General features: G+C 44.8%; 1 protein-coding gene across 2 annotated transcripts in view; it reads left to right on the forward strand.

Annotated features, from left to right (window-relative positions):
- TRPC5 (transient receptor potential cation channel subfamily C member 5) overlaps positions 1-22,762 on the forward strand; it is a 93,296-nt gene that overhangs the window by 20,982 nt on the left and 49,552 nt on the right. For both annotated transcript variants that reach the window (XM_085060078.1, XM_085060077.1), the window contains exons 2-3: positions 4,824-5,222; positions 19,676-20,197. In XM_085060078.1, coding sequence (XP_084916204.1) covers positions 4,845-5,222; positions 19,676-20,197 — 900 coding nt within the window. In that variant the 5' untranslated portion in view covers positions 4,824-4,844. The remainder of the gene's footprint in view (positions 1-4,823; positions 5,223-19,675; positions 20,198-22,762) is intronic.

The following is a 22,762-nucleotide window of genomic DNA, read 5'->3' on the forward strand; positions in this document are numbered from 1 at the left end:
GAGCTGCAGACTGTAAATACTTTATTATAATAGTAGCTAAAAGCATGTTCTGCAGCCATTCCATCACTAGGAAGTAATTTTAATCATTTTAGCAGCCCAGACTGATTTCTGTTGAGGTAATACTGAAATATTCCACGGCTGGGTCAGTGCTTACCCCTCCCACTGCCTTCCTAAGAGGAGCTTTTTATTTGACTCTGTATCAGAGTGTGCAATCCATCCCTGGGGTGGATCAAAAGCACACAGAGCTCTGCTGTGGGGAGAGGAGGCTTGAGGGAGTCCTAAGCATTTGAGACTTCTGATCAGGCCTGGCTGTCAGCAGCCCAAATTCTCTGTCCATGAACAGACCTTTGAACAGAATGAGCCAGGTGAATCCTCAGTGCTTTGCAAGATGAAACAAAGCTGAAGCTTCCAGCAAGGAGCATATATTATATATTTTTTATATATATATATATATATATATAAAAAAGCACATGCACACATACAAAAATACGTATATATATCCCCATATGCAGTTGGTCGTGACTCATCAATTGATTATACAGCGGAAGAGACTTCTACCAAAGAGTTGTCCTTTCCAAATCAAACATATATATCTTTGATAATTGTCACCCTCCCCAGGAAGTTAAGAATTGCGTTTGGGACTTGAGTCAAATTGTGACATTTTGCGTTACTGGCAGGGAATTTTCTTCTGGTGTCTGTAAATGTTGTAGTCTGAAGTTTGAGGTTGTCTTCCTTTACAAACACTTCCTGGATTAGAAGGTTCTGTGCTGCACCCCAGGGAATTGATGAATTCTTAACTAGGCATGGAGTGGTGATGAGTGAAAAATATTTTATAAGGAATTTTCCTCTGTGTCTTGTAAGGACATATCTCCGCTGTGAATCATGGACCACTGCAGCCTTGCATTTTTATCACATATGCTATTAGTGCTCTTCCTTTCTCTCATGTTGGGCAGTGAAAGTGCATTACTCATCCCCCATTTTATTAGCTGTCGCTTTCTCATTTTTGTGTTGTACCGTGGCCCTGCAAGTTTTGGACAGCACTTATTCCAGTCAGTGATATATCTCACATAACTTATGAGCTGGATATAAACTTTCTGAGATCATGGGGCTTTAGCTAAAAGGAATTTACACAGCCATAGACACCAGAAGGTCACTGCAATTTTATAATTTCAAAACATGTCTGAGGTCATACATTTATTCAGTCGTGGCTCTCTTTGCGTTTAAAGGCATCAGGAAGAATTTCTGCTTCTGGTGGTGTGAGTGATGCAGAGGCATCATGAGAAGCAGTGAGACTTAAGGTTGTAATCTGGTTCCCACTGAACTCCATGGAAAAAGCAATTTTCTGGAACAAGAGGGTATCTTTGCAGAAGAAAAGGAATTGCAGAATGTTTCAAAGTTGGTTTTATTTCCTCATACTGTGCTCAGCCAGGCATTGTTAGTAAATAAGATCTAGAGCACTTAAAAGAAGGATCCAATCACAACTTCAATTGGTCCATTAGCTACATGTAATATTATTTACCTAAGTGGCCCTTCTGGACTATTTCATAGCTCAGGTTTATAACCTTTTTTCAAAAAAAGATCAATAGCACTGAGCCCGCAGTGTGTGAGCCCCATGAATGTCAGGCCATTTTCACAGTCACAGGCCGTGATTTCCAGACCTGGAGCCCAGATTAGAATTGCAAAAGGAGGAAAATGCTCTCCCTGAAACACTAAAAGGAAGAAACAGCCTCGGCGAGAAGGATGGAGGGAAGCAGTGAAGTGAAATGTGTCGTGTTATGATGGTGATTGAGGCAAATAAAATCCAGCCAGGCCCTGTTTTATAGTGGCACAGCTCATCAGATAAAGGGGATAGAGTCCAAATTGAGTGCTAAGTCCCTCTCCCTGTATCTTGAGTGGTTTGTAACCTGGTTTTGTTTCTCTGCACCTGCTTGTGCTGCAGGTATCACCACTGCATGAGCCACTCACTGGATATTGTCTGAGGCATCTGCAGTCAGGCACAGGCTGGAAAGGATTTCCGTTGCCCCAAATATTAACTCAAGTAGCAGAAAATGCCTCTTTGTGAAGAGAATTCATATGGAAAACATGTGTTTTCAGGCTCTCTGCACTGTTTCCAAAATTTCAGAGAGACTATGTTTCTATTTTTGCTACCTTTCAGGAATGTCATTGCCTCTGCTCGCTAGGCAGCACCTGTGCATTGCCTTCCCCTTCTCTTTCTTGGATTTAATAAATTTTTTGTAATTTTTTAACTGTTAAGGAGGAGGCAGGAGCAGTCTGGGACAAACAAGTGTTCTGGGGCTCCCAGCATTGTCTGCCTCACCAAGAGATGCTGTCCCAGGGAGATTGGTGGTGCTGAGAGGTGACAGCTGGAGCAGGGATCTTGTGCTCATTCATTCCATCCACAGCTCTGACTGATGCTCTGTTAGACAGTTTTGGAAGAGAAAGACATCAGGTTTGGAAGGTCCATCTGTAATTGTGCTGGGTCTCTGGCTGAGGGGCAGCTCAACAGATAAAGGTTTTGCTGAAATCTTCAATGAAATCCAGGCAGACATTTTTATTTATTTATTTTAAATCCTGCATGCTGTTATTTCCAAACCCAGGGAGCAGTGTGTGTTTGTCAGGCTGTGCAGGTGTTGGCATGAGAGGAATTCAGGAAGATCATTCATTTTGTGAGTCTTCCCTGTTTGGTTTTATTGCAGCTTCTGATGTGCTTGAGGTATTAACACAATTAGCTTTCCTTGGGCTGTGCTGGGAGATGAGATCTCACTGAGGAGTTCAGATATCTGAGGCTTTCTTTTCTTTCTACAAAACTGCTGGGATGGAAAGGAATCCAGAGCTGGCATGAGGTTTCGTAAGGTGACATTTGTTATAACTCATTGCAAATGTTACTCACCATCTACAGAATGTCCAATTAAACTAAAGAGCAATGAAAAATATCCAATTCCACTTTAGCAGCTGCACTTGTTGCCAGAACCCCTCAGGTTTTTTGGAGCCAACAGATTCCCCCAGGAGACCTTTACACAGTGACTGCTGTCCTCTGGCATCTGTCTTACTGCTTGGTGTTCCCTGCTCCCATCAGCCAGACTGTCACACAAGGACAAAATTTCCCTTCCCATTTGGGTTCATCCTTCCTTTCCCAAAGATCTCTTTGGTCCTTAGTTATCACCAGACCTGTGCAGCATCCTTTTGTCTCCTGTTGGTATTTCAGTGGGAATGAGCTGGATCCTGGAGGGATAATGTTTTCAAAACCAAAATTTCAAAGTGACCTGTGATCCTTGATCCTTTTTAAAATCAGAGTAGTTTGTTCTTTCAGTAAACATGTGGTTTACTGAAGCTTGAAGCTTCTGAGTCACTGAGATTGCTCCTTAGTTCTAAAAGCTTTAGTAGCAGAATGTTCCCACAGAAAACAAGCTGATATATTTATGGTATCTATTCAGATTATAGGTCCTCTTGCCTCCAGTGCCTTTGAGTGTGTCTTGAGGTTGAAACACTGGATTCTGTGGTTCTGTCTGTGCAGAGAGACCCATGTGAGCAATGTGACAGCATCTCTGGGTTTGTGACAAACACAAACTTCTCTGGCACTTGGAGGATCCTGAGTGAGCACATTCCCTGAGGTGCCAAACTGCCTGCTACAGATCCCTGGCTCCCCAGGAAGTTCTGGGATGCAGCTTTGCTGTCTGCTACAGCCACCCACAGTTTTGCAGTGTCAGCTGGGCTGGAGCTCAGATCCACCCACTCTGGAGCTGGAGGCACAAATGCAGCCGAGCTCTGCGGCTGCCTCGGGCATGCAGGGGTGGTACCTGCTGAACCCCCAGGCTTCATCAGCACCTCCTCTCCCTCCTGGATAGGGCACTAAAATGGAACAGAACTCAGGCCAATTGCCATTGAGCTTTGGGCAAGGAGATGGAACAAATCACCCAATGAGTTATAGCTGCTGGTAGTGCCTGGTGCTGATTTGCTGTCCAAGCAGAGGTGGACAAGCCTGATTCCTTTTTTCCTCACCTGTGAATACCCAGCCCATGTTTCCTATGACTCCAGTCACCTGCTGGGATCTTTGAGGTGTGGGAAGGAAGCCCAATTCAGTCAGTTTGCTGCACTTGTTCCAGGGCAGGATTTATTTCTCATTTTCCTAGACTGCAAAACAACATCGCTGCCTTTGGAGAGCAAGGGTGGGGGCTTTCTACACTAGCCTGTCTTTAGGTCCTATTTATAAATGAGGAGAGTGAGAAAATATGCTTAAAAACATGCAAGCTTTAAAAATAAAACCGTGACCTAGTCAAAGAGTAAACATTAAGGAAAAATAAAAGACTGTTTTAAGAGACAGAAGCAGAGAAGAAGCAGTAAAAATGTTCAAAGTGAATCTATTACTGTAAAGAGGAGGGTGTAAATCAGCAGTTCCCATCACTGACAGTTCAGAGATGCTGAGGACCTGGCTTAGCAGTGGAAAATGAGGGAATAAAAAAGAACTTTGAGTGGGAGATAAAGCAAAGATGAGAAATCCACCTATTTGCATGCCGTACATTATCCATAAACATCAAGATCGTTCTTCTGACCAGATAAAAGAAATCAATAGCATTAGTTTAAACATGATAAAAAATTATACTGTCTGTCATTCTGAGTAGTTCTGCTGAGCAGTGGTGCCACCTCTGTGCTTTCAGGGAGCCCTTTAAAGTGGGGTTGCTCAAGGGGTGTTACAAGTCACTGTATGAGAATTAATCGAGAATGAAACATCTTAAAAAGGGATGGGGAGCCTTTCCTGTGATGGCCCTTTGGAAGTTTGTCCTCTGTGAGGCTGTTTGTCACTCTGTGCTTCTCCCCCCTCACAGGTTGCCCGGTCACTATGAACAATGGCCCAGCTATACTACAAAAAGGTCAACTTCTCCCCGTACCGAGACCGGATCCCACTCCAGATCGTGCGAGCGGAGGCAGAGCTCTCGTCGGAAGAGAAAGCCTACCTCAGTGCCGTGGAGAAGGGGGACTATGCCAGTGTGAAACATGCCTTGCAGGAGGCAGAGATCTACTACAACATCAACATTAACTGTATGGATCCTCTCGGTCGCAGCGCCCTCCTAATAGCCATAGAGAACGAGAACCTGGAGATCATGGAGCTGCTGCTGAGCCACAGCGTCTACGTGGGGGATGCTCTGCTCTACGCCATCCGGAAGGAGGTGGTGGGAGCTGTGGAGCTGCTGCTGAATTACAGGAAGCCCAGCGGTGAAAAACAGGTTGGTCGAGAGTTGCTGTTCGGTTCTGAGCCATTATCCTGCCTTAGGAATGCACTGCTGCCCAGAGAGGTGCAGTGCAGCACCAGTAAAACAAAGCCCTTGATGCAGGGCTGTTGCCTTTTGGCTGGTGGAAATACGATGCAGAAAAAGGGGTAAAAGGGTTTTACCTTGGTGTTTTAATAGGATCCTAGGTGCACAGCTCTGCAAAGGTGGAGCACATCCAGATGCACACCCCCTATAATGCCTGTACAATTTTATGGACCTTGCAAATCAGCATATCTACTTAAAATCCCCCAATAAGAAACTCAACAGATGAAGTAATTGTCTCCCTATTCTAATCACCCTCCCTCTAAATAAGGCTAGAGTCCTGTTTATAAAAAATTTTGAGATAGTATAGAGCTCTCTGGCTTCTTGCTGCGAATGTTTGGTCTTTCTGCCTTGTAGGACTCCAAAACTAAGCTAAAATATCAGACTACAAAAATTACAAGCATGCGGGGCTAAGAGTACAAAAAAGTTAGAAAAGAGTATAAAAATGTATAAAAGGGTATACAAAAAAAAAGACAAAAAATCATCAGGCATCAGGGCCATGGCAGTCCTGGTTGGATGGTAATTCTCCAGCCTGAGCAAACACGTTCTGCCTGACTGAAACACTCAGTTTTCCTGTTTCCCTTGGTGTTCTTTCCAGCCCCACAGTGTTTGCAGACACACTGATTTATAGGTTGATTTATGGACCAGCACTTTCTAAAGGAATTTGTGGCTCTCTGAAATGATGTTACGATCTGTAAATATGAACTATCGCCGTGCTGTTGTACTGATATTAAGTGGGATTGCTTTCCATAAGTAAATCCTGAAAGCACACAAGCTTATTTATAACTGTGAACAAGCAAACAGTCTGCTGGGCTTCAGTCCTTTGCCATAGTGCAGACAGATTGTCTTGGTCTCCCTCTCCAGAGAGCTCCAGGGCAGAAATGCTGAGGCAGGACATGACTTACAGCACTGAGCAGCTGGGACTTGAAGGAAAGTTCCTTAGCTGCACAGCCATCCCTAAGTTACATAAGGATCTTTGTGGAAAAACCACCGAGTCTGAACGCTGTCACTTCAAGTGTCACATATTGCACTACTCCAGCTGGTTTTTTTTCTGGTTTTCTTGTCACTTGTAAGCACTACTGCCAGTGACTGGAATAATTTATATACACTGCTGACCGCTGATAATTTTTGCATATTCACTGCTTGGAAAGGAACATTCAAAACTTGGATAATCCTTATATATCAAGCCTCCTTTTGAAGGGAACACATTTCTATGTGTGTGAAAGATTAATACCAGTCAATCACAGAAGAAAATGTTTTGAATGCATAGGCCCCTTAGTACATAGTTTTCCAGCAGTAGTTTTATGTAGCCAAAGCAAATAAGGATCAACCCTGACAGAATTCAAGAGCTTATTATTTAGAAATGGCAGCATTGTGCATGCTGTAGCAATGGGATTCTAATGCGTGTTTTAAAAACTACAGAGATAAAGAATCTCCTCTATCAAACCTAAAAATTGAAATGTTAGTACTGGGTTTTAGTCTGACAAAATACAAGTAGCAAGATACAGCTCATATGTAAAAAATGAACCATTTTTTCCAAATTTCTAGAAATTTGAGCATTCTTCAGCTCAACAGGACAGAAAGCAGAATAGAAGAAAAGTTGTTTTCAACAGCATGAGGAATTGGCACTGATTATTGCAGGTTAATGACAAATTCCTCCTGAAATGTCACGGAAAGTAAGTGATGGCATTCATGTGGATTTCTGGAGCATCTCTTGAATACCAAAACTTGTGTCCAGCCAAATCCACAGCCTTGCTGGCTTAACTGGACAGAGACAGAAGTCTGTGAAATGAGGTTGATTTATTGCGGCTGAAATTCAGCTCCAGTGTCTCTAGTTCAGTGATCCATTTCATAGTAGGTCTGTTCCATTTTCCTTTATCCATGTGCCAGCTCTCCTCCTGTAGCTAGAATTGTATCTGCTGCGGAGTTTACAACTCGGAGGAGAGCGTGTGTGGGGAGAAGAGATGCAGTGCCAGTTTCAGCTTTATTTACAAGGTTTGTCACCAGACTAGATTTCATCAGGGTATTTTAAACTAGCACTGGCTCAGTGGAGGATTCTATGAACAAACCAGGATTAACTTCCCTGGCTGAGGTTCAGGCTCTTCTGCAGACTGCAGGAAGGGTTTGGTCACAGAGGGCTGCAGGACTGGACTTCCCTTTCAGCTGCTCCCCTGGTTGTTCTTGAGGTGATGGTGGTGAATATTTATTTCATGTGTAGTGATAGAACAAGCTGGGCCAAAGCTGGTTAGTTTGTCAAATCACAAAGTTGTTACAGGAGGGGTTTCTGAACACAAGCTCCCAATGCTAATTCCACAGCAGTATCAATATACACTCATTAATTGTCCTTGCTGGACCCTTTCTCAGAAAGTCCTTTGGGAACCCCATACCTAATTGCTTTCACAGAAAGCACCTGATAAAGCAGATTAGCACAGCTTTGTCCTCATCAGCTACTTAGATGTTCTAAAACATGTAGAAAATCTGCTTTTTTGTTTGAGCAAAAAAATCACACTTCATAGGAAGGTTTCTGTCTGGCTGTGAAACTTGTAAGATGGTATCGCTGCGTTTCTTACATACTAAGTTTAGAAAAATTGATTAATTAAATGTACAGAGGGTTCAGTTTGCCTACACAAGCCTGGGTGAGGGCAGCTCCTCTTTGCCATTAGGGACTGGCTGATTCTGCTGCACTCTGGGCAGAGGTGCAGCAGCAGCATCCTCTGACTATTCTGTATTAAATGTTCATCCAGCTGAGCCTGGGCTCTGGGAGAACCTGCTCGTTCCCTTTTCCTGCAGGTTGTTGTTTGCCTCTCTCCCAAGCCTGCTGTCTCTGGCTGCTGGGCACGAGGAGCTGTTCCTATTTGTGTCTGCTCACGTCAGCTTGCTTAATTGTTGTCTTTGCATCTCAGCAGCAGCTGAGCAGCACCATTCAGCATAATCCATCTCATGGGTGTGGATCTCCAGCCTTATCGAGGTACCACAATCCTGCCTTGTTCCAGCCTCTTGTGGAGTAAAAGGGACTGGTTAGCAAAAGAACAAGGCAGAAACCTTGGCCCCTCGAAAACTTGACCCACAAAAGCAGGTTCACTTCCCAGCCAGTCTCCAGGAGGTCTCTGGGAGCTCCAGACACGGCTCTGAGAGCTGCCCGAGGGGAAGAGCTCTGCCTTTCCACCTGTACGATGCCCTTTTCAGGGAGCAGAAGTGAAAAACCTTCCAAATACAACAAGTGACCTTTGCTGTGCTCCTTATGTAAGAGAACCAGGGTCTCATTGATGATGTCAGGGATGGGGGGAGACAGATGAAGGGCTTGGGCGGCACAGAGGCTCAGATCCTGTTATTAAGTGAATTTTTATGAGTCATTATTCTGCAAACCTTTGCTAGACTGCTGTTTAAGCGCCATTTACTGCGAGTGCTGTGACAATGGCAGGGGTAAGTCACAGGCAGTAACTATAACAACCCTGTGCTCCAGCTCTGCAGCCAGGCTGAGAGGAGCAAATTACTCTGTTTACATGGCAGAGCCTGGAGCATGAACACCTCGCTCCAAAGCTGCTGCAGAGCACATGAGAGATTGGTGATGTGCTCGAGTAGATGTGTTTTGGGTTTGGGTTTATCTCCAACTGAGGGTTGGGGGCTATTTTAAGATCTGAAGGTTTCTCCTCAAATCTGTGCTGCCCGATCCAGACAACTTAGAGCTGTGGTTTTGTGTGCTAAGCCACGAGTCTGCTGGTAAGGCTAGGGAGAAGACTTCACCAGTGACAGGCAGAATAATGCTTAATAAACTTAGAGCTGTTCAGAAACATGCTGTTGGCTGTGGGAGATGTTGGGGTCAGGGAGAGAATCACCATGGTGCAACCACAGGAAGAGCACAGAGGTGCTCTGATGTGCTCCACTCCCAGCAGACAGTGAAGCTCAGCCTTGAAATGACCCATCCTCCTCCTCAGTAACCAAAGAGCTTTGCTACTTCTGGGATTTTTAGCTTGTTATTTTACATAATTTACTCCAATTACTCCTCCAAGCTTTTTATAAACCATAATTGGCTTTGACCAGTCACAGAGTTGGTCACTTAAACCACAGCATAGCTTGTTTTTTCCCAAACACGTGACAGGCATTTGGAATTCAAGTAACAATTCATGAATATTAAGAGGAACAACAAAACAAACTAATATTTGTGGAACCTGGAGGGTGTGCAAGTGTTGCTTTTCCTGCAGAGATTTGTAGTCAGCAAACACGTATTTTCCAGGAAATAACAATGAGCCTAATCTGGTGCTGTGATTGTTGTTGTTTGATTTTCTGGGCAGTGAAGAGGCTGATGTTGTACTGCACAGTGGCAGAGGAGTAATACAGCTGTACCTGCCATGGCCATCCCTCCTCAGTGATGTTACTTAAATAAGTGTCATGTTACTTAAATAAGACAAGAAACCACTGAGTAACCATCAGACAGAGCAGGGCTAGGCTAGAAACAGCCAAAATCAGCACATGCAGATGCAGTATTGGCTTTGGCCAGGCTTAGTGAACTGGGTAGCTCTTCTCTTTGGGGATATAAATGTTAAAATGCAAAGCTGTCTGTGCATGGGACAAGTCCAGTACATGCAATGGCAAAATAAGGCAGTGGGCACACAGAAAACCCAGAAATCTGACTGAGCTCCTATGGGGCTGAAATTAACAGAGTTTTTTTTCAATTTTTTTTTTTTTTTTTTTTTTTTAGATTCAGAACCACTGTAGGAACAAGGGAATGTTTATATGAAGCCTGTTGAATGAATTCTCCTTTCCTGTAATATCTTCTGTCTCCCAATTTATTTGATCTTTGAGTTTTGCTGGGTTTTTATTCTAAAAGTCCTATCAGATGGTTGTTTTTTTTTTTTCTCTACAAACATCAATGCAGTGGGTTATGTTTTCAGCCAAGCTGGAGACTGCACCTAACCTTCACCAGCAAAGAGGAGCAAATTCATCTCTGCAAACTCCCATTTCCCCCCCCTATTTGATTCACTCTCAATTTGCCAGTAATAGTTGCATTCCTGACACTTTGAAACCTGTTGAAATCAGTACACATTTTCCAGCTGATGTTCAGGGGCACATTCTTTCTAGCTGCCTGGGTGAGTGATTGGTGTGGGGTGGTGGCAGCAGTGCCCCAAAGGTAGGTGACTGATGTGGGGTGGTGGCAGCAGGTGGTGGCAGCAGTGCCCCAAAGGTGGGTGATGGTTGGTGTGGGGTGGTGGCAGCAGTGCCCCAAAGGTGGGTGATGGTTGGTGTGGGGTGGTGGCAGCAGGTGGTGGCAGCAGTGCCCCAAAGGTGCACCACAGCTCCCAGCTCTCGCCCAGCTCTCTCCCTGCTGCCATGGCTGTGCTTGCAGCACACCAGACACACTCCGTGCTGCCTGCTGAGCCCTCCTTCCTCCTTCAAGGAGCTGCAATCAGTCATCTGAATGACTCCACGTTCCCACAGCACCTCCACGGTGGCTGTTTCCTTCACAACAATCAGAGCTGACATCAGCTGTTTACAGAAGGAGGGGACGAGCATCTCTCTGGTATCTGCCAAACTTAGCAATTTGCTCGTGGCAGATGGCTCCAAATTGAGCTGGTTCACAGATGGGACTACAAATGCAATTCCTCAATAATGAGAATAAAAAAGAAAAAGGATCTCAGTATTTCTGGCTGCGGTTCAGTTTGTTTCGATGGTTCAAAGACCTTCTGAAGAGATGAGATCCATAGGTATTCCAAAAGAAGGAGCTTTGCAGGTATAGGCTCTGGAAAAATATGGTTGTGAAGAGGAAACTATAGAGAATAAAAAGCAAGTTTTTGGTCTTAGTTGCTAATCATCAGATTGGTAGAAGATTGCTGCACTTGGTAGTACTAGTGAACCTAAAATTTGACCTCAAAAATCCTCTTCCAGGTGAGCTGATGAGTGAAAATCCACCTTAATCTTTGTTCAGATCCCACAGATCAACAGCCTTTAGTGAAACAGAAAAGACAGGTTGCATCAAACCATTTTATTCTTGCCCACATCCAGTAAGTTTCTTGAGACAGTGTGATTTAGCTTAATTTTCCCACTCACACTGAGTTCTTGTCCTGCATGCAGAAACCAGTGCAGAGTTTAGCCTCACCACTGACAGCCCTTCTTGATTTTAGACTGGCTGGTACTGCTGAGATGTGCAAGCTCATTGTCAGCCCTGTGCTACCATTGATGGGACTGTTTTAAATCAAAAGAAACAGTTCAGGTCTCAAATAGCTCACATTAAAATCTAGATTCTGCAGGCAGTTGGAAAGAGGAGCGTTTCAGAAGTAAGCATCTGTATCAAGGAATTCTGCAGCAGGACGTGTCCTGAATTGTGGCTGTGGAACACACAGAGGGGACCAGGCTGATGGGTGTGACTCAAGCCAGCCATTCCCATGTTACTGAGGGGCCCAAAGGGAAAAGGAAAGGCTGAACCTGGTCAGAAACACTCTTGAGCAAGTGCAGGTTCTGAAGAACAGAAGCAGTTGAGAAAAATACAACCACAAGTTCTCAGTATGGAAATATTTGAAAGGCACAATAAGGAAGATCATGTCTGAAAATAGAGAAGCAGCTTCAAAGCCTAATGGCTCCATTAGCACCCAAGCTTTTCATTATTTTTACTGATGCAGTAATAATTCACAGTTATAGTTAACATGTCTTTGACACTGGCGGCTGCCTTCAAAATGAATTCCATCTAATTAAACTAAACAACAGAGAAATCAAAGATCACTTCAGCTAATGATTGCATTTAAGTGTGAAATTCTTTCCTCCCTCCCCATTGCCTTGGTCCCCAAACAATCCTAAATCTAGGTGAAGAGGAACTGGGATGGAACATCTCCTGGAGCCAGTGAGCAGCATCAAGGTTCAGGCTCAGAGGCTGCAGTGACAGATACCAGCCTTGTGACAGTGGCAGTAAGGCACTGGCTCAGCATAAAGTCTGTTATTATTCCCTAGGATGCTGGTGGGGGTCAATTCAAGAACTGCATCCCAGCATGTACAAACATGCCATGCTTGTAATTTAACATACAGACAGGTGGGAAGTCAGGGATTGTCCAATATGCTTTCCAGAGAATTGTCTTTACTGCTCTGTAGGAGTGATGTCAGTCCTTGCCTGCTCTGGGCACACTGTACAGTGTATTTTCAGTCAGATGTGATGTGTTCTCAGGATTCAGCTGGGTGAATGAACTGTTGTAGGGGAACTGTTTGTAGAAGAAAAAAAATCCTGCTTCTGTTGCTGCACAAGCAAACTTCTGGGCTCTCTGTAGATCCATCTGTTGATTAAGGGTTTCAGTTAAAATAAAACCCAACAGATTATCTAGCCAGCATCCACTGTGCCCACTCTACCCACCTCCCTTTGCTGCTAAGCCCCAGTTACAGCATCCCCTGACATCACCCAACACGTGTTTACCTCTGGTCTGTATGACACCCCAAACCCAAACTGACATGGCTGTTTGGATTCCCTGACACAGATCTGTGGGAGACTTTCTCTGGTGAAATAATTTCAACACATTTTTTCTGAGGAAAGCTTCCCTCTGTGGGAAAAGTGAATGTAACAAATCACAGGCTCCTCCAGAACAAAGCTCTGGGATCTATAAAGATCTGTGAAGAACTGCAGAGCAGAGTCCCTTAGCTCTTACCTAGCTGTTGAACAGGGCTGTGCTTGGTTGGCAAAGTCACATTTGTGGCTTGTTTACCCCTGCATGAGCACTATTTTGCTATCTCGTGGCAAAAGTGCCTGCTGGGGCAGTGGTGGTGGGATTTAAACAAGGCACTGACCAGGAGCAATACTGCTTGTCTCTGAATCTCTGCAGTGAGGCAATGCTGTGATCCAAGGTCTTTGCTCTGTCATTGCCTTGGGAGGATGTTGGGAAAGTGCTCCAGAGGCTCAGGGCCATGTGAATTGTTGGTACTTAATTCATGGCAGGGAGGGAGGCTGGTGAGCTCCAAGTGCTCCTCAGGCAGATGATGAGCAGTGCCAGGCTCTGAGCAGCACATCATTACCCACAGGCTTTCCACTTCCCAGCACTGGGAATATCAGAGGAAGTCACTGCCTGAGTGGGAATAAAGGGAGATCACAACCATACATTTATTTTTTTTCCTTGTGCAAGCCCCTGCCACCTGTCTAGGCTGTCATTTCTTTGCTGCTGCAAACTCTGGGGTTTTCTCAGAAGCCACAGTATCTTCTGGGTTGGTGAAACAACAGTGCCAAAAGCACAGCTTAGCAGTCAAAATGGGAATAATGAACCTCCTGGTTTGTGAGCATCAGGATGTGTTTTGTGCACCATCAGGCACTGCTGGGCTGGTGCCAGATGCAGTCACTCACTCCTCTCTCTGACACTGTCTCATGATCCAATCTGATTTAATTTTTCTTCTAAAGGAATGTGATTGAATATGGACACAACCCAAGGAAAAAGCTCTCCCTTTTCAAGCCCTGTTAGCAACGTATTATACCTCAGCTAAACTTAATGAAACATCTCTTGTCTGCACAAGGTGATAAATTACAGGAAGAAGAGATGCTTTATGTGCAAAGATGATATAAAAGGCTACAGATAGCATGATTTTTAACCTATATTAGCACATCTTGTCCTTGTTACCACTAAGAATAGATAATACAGAGACCAAGAAAAATGAATCAAAAAGCTGGACAGCTCTCCCTCCCAGAATAAAGCCTGAAAAACTGGAAAAATAGAAACTATAATAAAATAAAGATTGCCTTGAAGACAGAGCCTGCAAGTTTCCAGGTAACTAGGGGCTGTCTTGGTTGTGTTTGGGGTAAGGGGAAAGCTTATCCATAAAAATAAAAAATATCTAAGGTGCAGCAATGTCCCAAGGCCCTTAGAGTAGTTAAGAAATTTATAGGACTGGATTAAGCAACCTCTTTAATAAAATTCATTTCCAAACTTAAAAACAGGATTAAAAATAAAGCATAAACCCTGATAACTTTTGCTCAAAACAGCTGCTTCTATCGCAGAGCAACTCTTAAAATGGGAATGAAGAAAGGTGAAAAAACCAAACAAACAGCATTTCATGTTTCCAAATGAGGGGGAAAAAACCCCTGTAAATAATCAGAATAATCAGGAATATGCAAGCTAGTCTGCCTGTGGAATCTTGAGGAGCTAATTCAGTTCACTCCCATGTCAGTAATTCTGCTCTCACTCCTGTGCTGGTCAGAGTGTCAGGAAACAGCTCCAGAGAGCAGCCAGGGATTGCTGCATTTTGGGATCATCCATAATATCACATTTTTGGTGGATCCATGATATGCTGTGAGCCAGGTCCCCATGTCACTTAGGCCACTTGAGCAACTCCATTATTGTCTGGATTTGTAACAGAGCCAAACTCCTGTGCTGTGTTTGTTTAAGTGGAGAAGTGTCACCATTCACCAAGTGTGTGATGGAGCTGAGGTTCACTGGGTATGGCTATCACTGAGATAATAATGTGTGTTGTTATTATATCACATGTAACACAATCTGGGACAATCTGGGACTACAACAGGCTTGGCAAACATTCCTACACAGAGGAGAAGGCACAGCCAGGCGAGGCTGCAGTTGCTGTGGCACAGCACTGCCCTGGTTCCTCTAGCAGGGCTAGGCACTCCCCAGCCCATCTCCCTGCTGGATGCTGTGGCTCTGAAGTGCAGCAGGACACAGGAATTGAGGGCAAAGCCGAGCTCAGGCTGCACTCCAGCTCAGTGCAGGAGGTTCAAACACGAGGGAACTCTTTGACAATGTCCCTCTGTGAGTGGCAGAATGAGCCACAGTGACTCTGCCTTCACTTTATCATCAAGTGCCTCATCCCATCTCATCTCATCTCATCTCCTCCACATGCATGGGAAGGACAGAGCTCAGCAGAGAGAGAGACACACAGAAAGAGAGAGGGCTCAGACTGCAGGAACTTGCCACAGGCCATTTAAATGGGAATTTGCACAATCCTCTCCGAATCCCTCTTTTTTAATCCCCAGCAGAAGTTATTATGTAGCATCAGCCACAACGGTGACATCTTTTGACAATCTTTCTGGCCGTGCTGCATTTCCTAAACACATGGCTGAACACAAGCTCTGATGCAGTTCTGCCACTGTCAAGTGCACTAGGTTTCAGTTTAGCTCTGAGAACTAATCCCCTGGGCCTATCTCCATTTTTAAACACGTGGAGAAGAAGCCAAATTAAAGCTGGAAGAATCTAGAGCAGATCTGTCTGTATTTGACTTCTGCTTGCTGGTTGTAGAAAAGGATATTTGGTTATACAGATATCACAGATCTGCTGTTCCACGTTCTTTCAGTAGTAATACAATACATTAATTAACAATTATTAACAGTTCTATGATTCCATAGCATGCTCTTTTTTACTCAAAAATACCTATTTTAGTGTTAATGTGCACCATCTGGTAACCTTGTATCAGCATTTGGCTTGCTCCAAGGCACTAAAAGGTATGAATTTTCTCTGTTCTGCAGTATTAGTTTGAGGGGCAGAGACTTTATTTGGCTTTACGAGCACATTTGTAAGTCACTGAGGAGATTTTAGACCAGAAAGAGCCTTTTCTTCAGCTGGATATTGTGGGAGAGCCGTACTGGAATCAGTGGAACACTTCAGTAACAGCAGAGTTTGGCCATAAGTACATCTACAGCAATGTATTATATTTGTGGCTTTCCAGTGAGGCTTGCAGGAGTCTGTGCTGGCAATTAGAAAATCTTCTGTAACTCATAGCTGAATAGAAAAGCTACACAAGATGAAAGTAACACAGATTAATGTATTTGCAGTTTATCATGGTTATACCTACAATTTATTGCACTGATCCAGGGGAGACGATAGTTTATGAAATGGAGATGGCTTGAAAATAGGGCAATTCCTCCTGTAACAGGTAAAAGCACTATCAGTTATTTTCAGACAAAATCAGTTATTATCATCCATAAACGGCAAAATGTGCATTTCCATCAGTCTGTTAGTTTGGTTGAGGAGAGTGTTTTGGAGCTGAATGTCCTTAGTTTTCCTATTTATTGCAGTCTGGCTCACATCGCTGAGCAGTCTTGGAGCACTTGAGCTGGGCTGCTTTTACACAGCATTAAACCTTCTCCAGGGACAGATACCAAACTAGATAAAATCCAAAGTAAAACTCCTAAAAGACCTGCAACAAGGCCACCAGATCCTCAGTGCCAGCTTTTTTTCTTCTTTTTTTCCCTCTGTAGTTTAATTTCTCTTACACTGCACTCACGACCAACATCAGCAGAGATCCCTGCTCTCTTTCTATCCAGAGCTCCTTTCCAGCAGCGCACTATTTTGCTGGAAAACTTATTTTTCCATTCAGAGGAGAGCTTAGCTATACTGAACAGTGCTTTTATGTGGGCTAATCCTTCTCTTCTAATGAATTAAGCTTGTTTCTACACCCTCCTTTTCAAATAAAGGGGATTTTTCACTCGCTGCAGCATCATCCAGAGCAGCAGTGGTACAGGGCTAAGCAGACCACCTTTATGAGGATTAAATCTAGGCAGATTTAATCAAAGCTTTAAACAAGCTTTCAGTCACTTGTTGTTAATGGTAGCATTAATTTCTCAAATGAACAGAACCAAGACGAAATCCAGGCAAGGTATTTGCCGCTGTGCAAGGAGTGACAGTAAGGTTCTGAACGACCTGGGTTAACAGCTGGTGTCAGGTGATGAGGTTAATGGAAAAGAATTTGGATTTTCAGGTCACTTAATGAAAATGACCTTGGAAGAGCTTAGCAGAGCCCTTGGGGTAGAATAAATCATTCCTCTTCTGCTTCCATCACTGTAAATTAACCCAAGACAGAGGAGAAGGTGATCTAAACATGAACTCAGCTGGGCAGAGTAGCACAGGAGCAACATCAGTGTGGCTGTAATCTCTGCTGTCCCCTCCAGGGAGAGAACACAGCCCTTGAGTGAAGGCTTTGCATAGCCACAGCTTAAAAAAAGACAGTTTAGGATGCAGGTTATCCAAAAACACTGTGTGAGGAGACAACAAAAATCCTTATCACAAGACATGCAATTTTGGGCCAATTCATGGCCTCAGGGTCAGGCAGACACAGAGGAGAGGCCACAGCAGCCCCTGGTCACTCTGTTCCTGTTGTGTGTTTGCTTTGCTGCTCAGAAAAAGCTCCTGTGGTTGGAGGCCTTGCACTGATCTGCTCCTAGGAGCCTCTGTGTCTCTGCACCACCATTTCCCTCTTTATCCCTTAATTTGAGGCACTGGGAGCTGCTCAGGAAAAACACACCTTCATTAGGACTCCCTGCTCTGTTTTGGGGGTGAGGGCTTGTGATATGAGCCAGAACAAGGGATGGGAGATCACTTCATGTGATTCCATCCACTTCCCATGATCCCAAACCTTGGGAAGGCCTTTTTGATCCATTTTGAGTGCCCTGGATCCAGACTTGGAAAGCCTCTGGAGCAGATGGCATTAGCACCATCCCCACCTGTAACATCACCACCTTCTCCTCGAGTGTCCATTTCATATTCTGAGCAACATGAATTCCTCATCTGTGTAAAGCTGAAAATCCTTTTCACAGCCCTGGGTACAATAGCTTCCATATAGAAAAACAAGATTAAACTTGACAGTAATAGAAGTGATAGAGGAGGAAAGCGTTCTTCCTTTGAGGCACAGGCTCTGAATACAGCAGCCAGTCACTGATTGAAAAAGGACAGGAAGAAAGATAAATGCAGTTATATTCAAGCATCAGGACCTAAAAAAAAAAAAAAAAGCTTCTAAGAAAGAGAAAAAAGAAAAACCCACACCTTTCTCTTGACATTTAACAAACTACCTAAACAAGCTAAGCAAAGGAAAGGAAGAGAGTTCAAGACCTTACACGGAGAGCTGCTTTCAGCCATTTGTTACTGGATATCTTAAAATACATTTATCCAACCTTGCTAAGAGGCACCCAGCTCTCCATGACCCACAGCAAGTCCTCAGCACTGCTTCCTCTCCCTCCCCATGAGCCCTGTTTATGCTCTCCCTCCTGGGGACCAGCCTGGTTAGCAAAGCCTCTCCACAGGGATTTAACTCCTCACATGCCACATCCAGGGGGGCAGATTTATTCTCCCAAATGCCTCCAGCCACCCTGTGAGCCCTGCTGCAGTCCCTGACCCTGCACCTTGGTGTGGTGCCCACTTTTGGGAGTGTCTTGTGTGCCATGGACTGTCCCTGTCCCACCTCAGTCACGTCAGGATTTATCCATCACCTTTGGCTCTTTAGTGCTCCAGAGGCTCTGCACTCACAGGGAACTGGGATCCCATGGCTGGAGGTCTCATCACCAGCCTCAGGTGTGGCCTACAGAAGGATTTCTTACCTCATGCTCCTTTATCCTTGCTTTGCTTTTGGATGTAGGCAGACTGAGGAATGTTTCCTGTCATTAGGACTCTTGGGCAGCAATTTCCCCGAGACATCTCTGACATTTGGAAAGGGAAGCAGAGCCACTGTTCCCCCAGCCCAGCCCAGCCCAGCCCAGCCATGCCCCCTGGAGCAGCAGGCTGTGCCAGGGCAGGAGTGGTGGGCACAGGGAGAGCAGAGTGTTTGAGTAGTGATTAACACACAACAAAGAGAGCTGCCTGCCTGCAAATGGAAACACACTGGGTGCTTGGGATGTAAGAGCATTCCCGTCTAATTTTGCACTCTGCATATAGTAATAAGACACAACAGGGTGTGCATTAAGCTCATCTTTTGAGGAGTGCAGCAGTAGCTGAATAATGCACACCCTGGAGTGGCTTATTTGTAGTGGACTATGGCTCATTAATTTTACATATAATTTTTTTCGAATCAGTTTAAAAAAACCCAAGTCTATTCTGAGGGCAGTTATGTAATGTATCCTTACTCTGAAGAATATTTTAAAACAACAACCATAGGGAAAAGTGAAGAAGAGTTTTGCCCAGCTGCAGACAGGTGTTTGGTGTGTGCAGGACTTGCCACAAGCAGGTTCTTGGCCTGCTTGTGCAGATATATAGTGCAAATAATGGTAGTTATGGAAATCTGTTCAGTGCTCACTCTTTTCTAGACTTTCCTTTCTTTTTGTGCAATATCTGGACCTTTTTTCTTCCTTTTCTTTTTCCTTCCTTTTTTTTCCCCACTTAGCACCTGAACCAATACCCATTTCAGAACAGATTCATGTATAAAGCATTTGGATGGGGATGGGACTGACTTTTACACCAGACTAGGAATGAGTGGTCACAGGTTCCTGCTCAGGAGGCAGATTGGCAGGATTTGGGGGAAAATGTTTTTCCAGAAGAGCAGCCTGTGTCTCAGCATAGCTACAACAGGCAGGAAAGCACAGAGGGTTACAGAAACCCTCTATTGTTGTGGCAAAAGCACAAAGGAGGCACTTATGAATTCTGCTGCTCCACGTGAGATCTGACCTCCTCCCTTGTGGTTTGTCCTCCCTGCAGGTTCCAACGTTGATGATGGACACGCAGTTCTCGGAGTTCACCCCGGACATCACCCCCATCATGCTGGCGGCTCACACCAACAACTACGAGATCATCAAGCTGCTCGTCCAAAGGCGGGTGACCATCCCACGGCCACACCAGATCCGCTGCAACTGCGTGGAATGTGTCTCCAGCTCGGAGGTGGACAGCCTGAGGCACTCCAGGTCCAGGCTGAACATCTACAAAGCCTTAGCCAGCCCTTCGTTGATTGCCTTATCCAGCGAGGATCCCATCCTGACCGCCTTCCGGCTGGGCTGGGAGCTGAAGGAGCTGAGCAAGGTGGAAAATGAGTTCAAGGCTGAGTATGAAGAGCTCTCACAGCAGTGCAAGCGTTTTGCTAAGGACCTTTTGGATCAAGCACGGAGCTCCCGGGAGCTGGAGATCATTCTCAATCACAGGGATGATCAAAGCGAAGAGCTGGATCCCCAAAAATGTCACGATTTGGCAAAGCTAAAGGTAGCAATAAAGTATCACCAGAAAGAGGTAAGAGTCACCTAAATGGGAAGGTGTTGGGTGAAATAATTAATTTCTCGAGTTGCTGTGGGTTTGCTCAGTGCTGCTGGCTCTCAGGTGGGGTTTTGATGTGCCCATGGATTAGCCACAAAGCAGGAGGCTCAGGGCACCTCAGTGACAGTGTGAATCTGATGACAATTGAGGGCAGCAGGACTGGGAATGCTGCAGTGGGTTGTGGCTCCCACAGCACCAATAATTTCTGCCTCAAAGCTGCTTGAATCCCATCCCATGGTAACCCATCCCCCTGTGAAGAACAGCCTTCAGACGTTTCCAGGTCTGCTAGCTCTGAAAGCTTTTGCCAGTGGCTGCTTTTGTGCAGGAACCCAGAGCTGGAAGGGGTCCCTGGCTCCTGAAGGCTCACCAGATTCCTCTTTGAGTGCAGGAAATAATATAATACACAATTCCCTTCCTGCAGCCACCAAGCACTTCCAAGCACCCATTCAGCACTAACTTGAAAGGGCCAGAGAAGTGACAGCAGCTGAGCAGAGCAGGAGAGGATGGGTGCACTCTCAGGTCTCCAAGTTATTGTGAAATATTGTGAAAATACTCATGGGGAGAAAAGGTTTCTTCATGCCTGTGACACCTCTTGATCCTTGGCCCATCATTTTTTAGGAACTGAGAAGCAGTTCCCAGAAATTCCCATTCCTGCCCATAGTTCCAGAGAGGGAAGCAACACCTCAGCTAAAGGACACAGAGCCTTTCAGAAGCCCTGCAAATCCACAGATTTATAAGTTGATTCAATAAACACCAGGAGAATGCTGACAACAGTTTCATTAGCTGGCTCTGGATTTCCTTTCTCTTTCCAAACCCAGACAGAATTTAGGGGATGATATATTACTGTTGGCCAGTGATGTTCCAGGTTATCTGAAGGAGGAATTGAGTTGCTCGGTTGAGGAACAGAATTGCAGTGCGTATGACATTCTGCTGTGTCTGGAGGGTCAGTGAGTGGCAGGAGAGGCTGTCACAGTCCAGTTTGCACTGTCTGCTCCACATCCAGCACTGACCCAACGTGGTGTGACCCATTCCACCTCCCTGGCTGGCTGCACGAGGCACAAACAGCCAGGAGGTGAAAGATGCACATTTCCTGTATCCCTCTGGGCTGTTGTCCCTCCCCAGTGCCAGCCCCTCAATGCAATAAGCTGGAAAAGCCTCAAACTTCCCGGGATCCAGCACTTGGCCACCTCCTGCCCTTCCTGGGCTGCTCCAGGGGAATGTCAGCAAGGCTCCCTGGTGTCACGTCAGGTTGTGGTTTCTGCTCCATGATGGGGTTAGGTGACACCACAAGTGCTTTAGGGACACAGACAAGTGGTGAAGCTGTCTGGAGAAGGCAGCACAGGTAATCAGGTCAATGCTCTTTGAATCTGAGAGGCACCTGAGATTCTGCTTCTGTTTTTCCACTGGCCAGGGAGGCCCAGAGTCTGCATGCACAAGCTCCAGGTTCCCCTGGCACTGCTGTGATCTCTGCTGGTCCCTCAGTGCCCCTGGTGACATCCAGCTATAAATCTGTGTCTGCTCCTACCTTGTGTTCACACTCAGAAGCTGCAAGTCTGAAGGAGCTCATCGTGTTTGAAATGTGGTGCTGAACAGTCCTGAAGCTCTTTTATTTTAAATTTTTTATCGTTGCCTGCTTTCTTGACAGTTTTTATATATTTTTTTTAGGCGTACTTGACTGAATTCCAAGCATATGGACAAATTCCATGTTTTGTGACATATTCCTGACAGTTCCAGCCTAAAAATGATAGCAAATATGCTCTGTGTTGCCAGCTAAAGTCAGTGCTGCTTTCAGGTGGAATACTGGTGGGCAGGGCAGAATGAATGAGGTTGGGAAATCAGCTACTGAAGCCTATCATCCCACCTGGTTATTCACAAAAAACCTGAAGCATCCTGCAGGGTGGCTGAGGCTTTCTTATCATGATAATTAGGCCATCTTATCATGGTAATTAGCACAATACAAAACATCAAGATACAAACAGCCTTGCCAACTTCTGAAAAAAATGAGTAGGAACATTTGCCAGGGAGACACCGAGAAATGTTTTTTAATCCTGACTGAAGAGCATCAGACTGGGAGGATTTTTGTGGGGACAGGAAGGAAAATAGAAGCGAGAGAAACAGCAGACTTTTAAAAAAGTAGATCACCTTGTTCTGCTGAAGCTTTTTATGTCTTAATGTTAAATGGGATTGGATTGGATTGGATTGGATTGGATTGGATTGGATTGGATTGGATGGAGAAGCTTTTTACATCCTAACGTTGATAAAAGGCAAATCTCTGGTAGCCCAAGAGGAGAATCCAACGTGGACTTTGGTTATTTTCTGGGGTGCCAATTGTTACTGCAGTTGTTAGTTCTTTATATTCAGCACAAAGAATGTGTAATTTCACATTGATTTCAGACAAATTTCCTGCAGCTTTTTTTCTTTTTGAGTGAAATAAACCTGAAATTTTCCTCCAAAATATGAAATGATTCCGTTTCAGCTTAATGGGGAAGATAAAGTCAACTTCAGGATTCTTTTCAGAGAAGCTGTTAAAGGGAAATGGGT

Source organism: Lichenostomus cassidix, chromosome 4A (assembly GCF_008360975.1).
Source record: "Lichenostomus cassidix isolate B80296 chromosome 4A, HeHo_3.0, whole genome shotgun sequence".
In the NCBI taxonomy this organism is placed as follows: Eukaryota; Metazoa; Chordata; class Aves; order Passeriformes; family Meliphagidae; genus Lichenostomus; species Lichenostomus cassidix.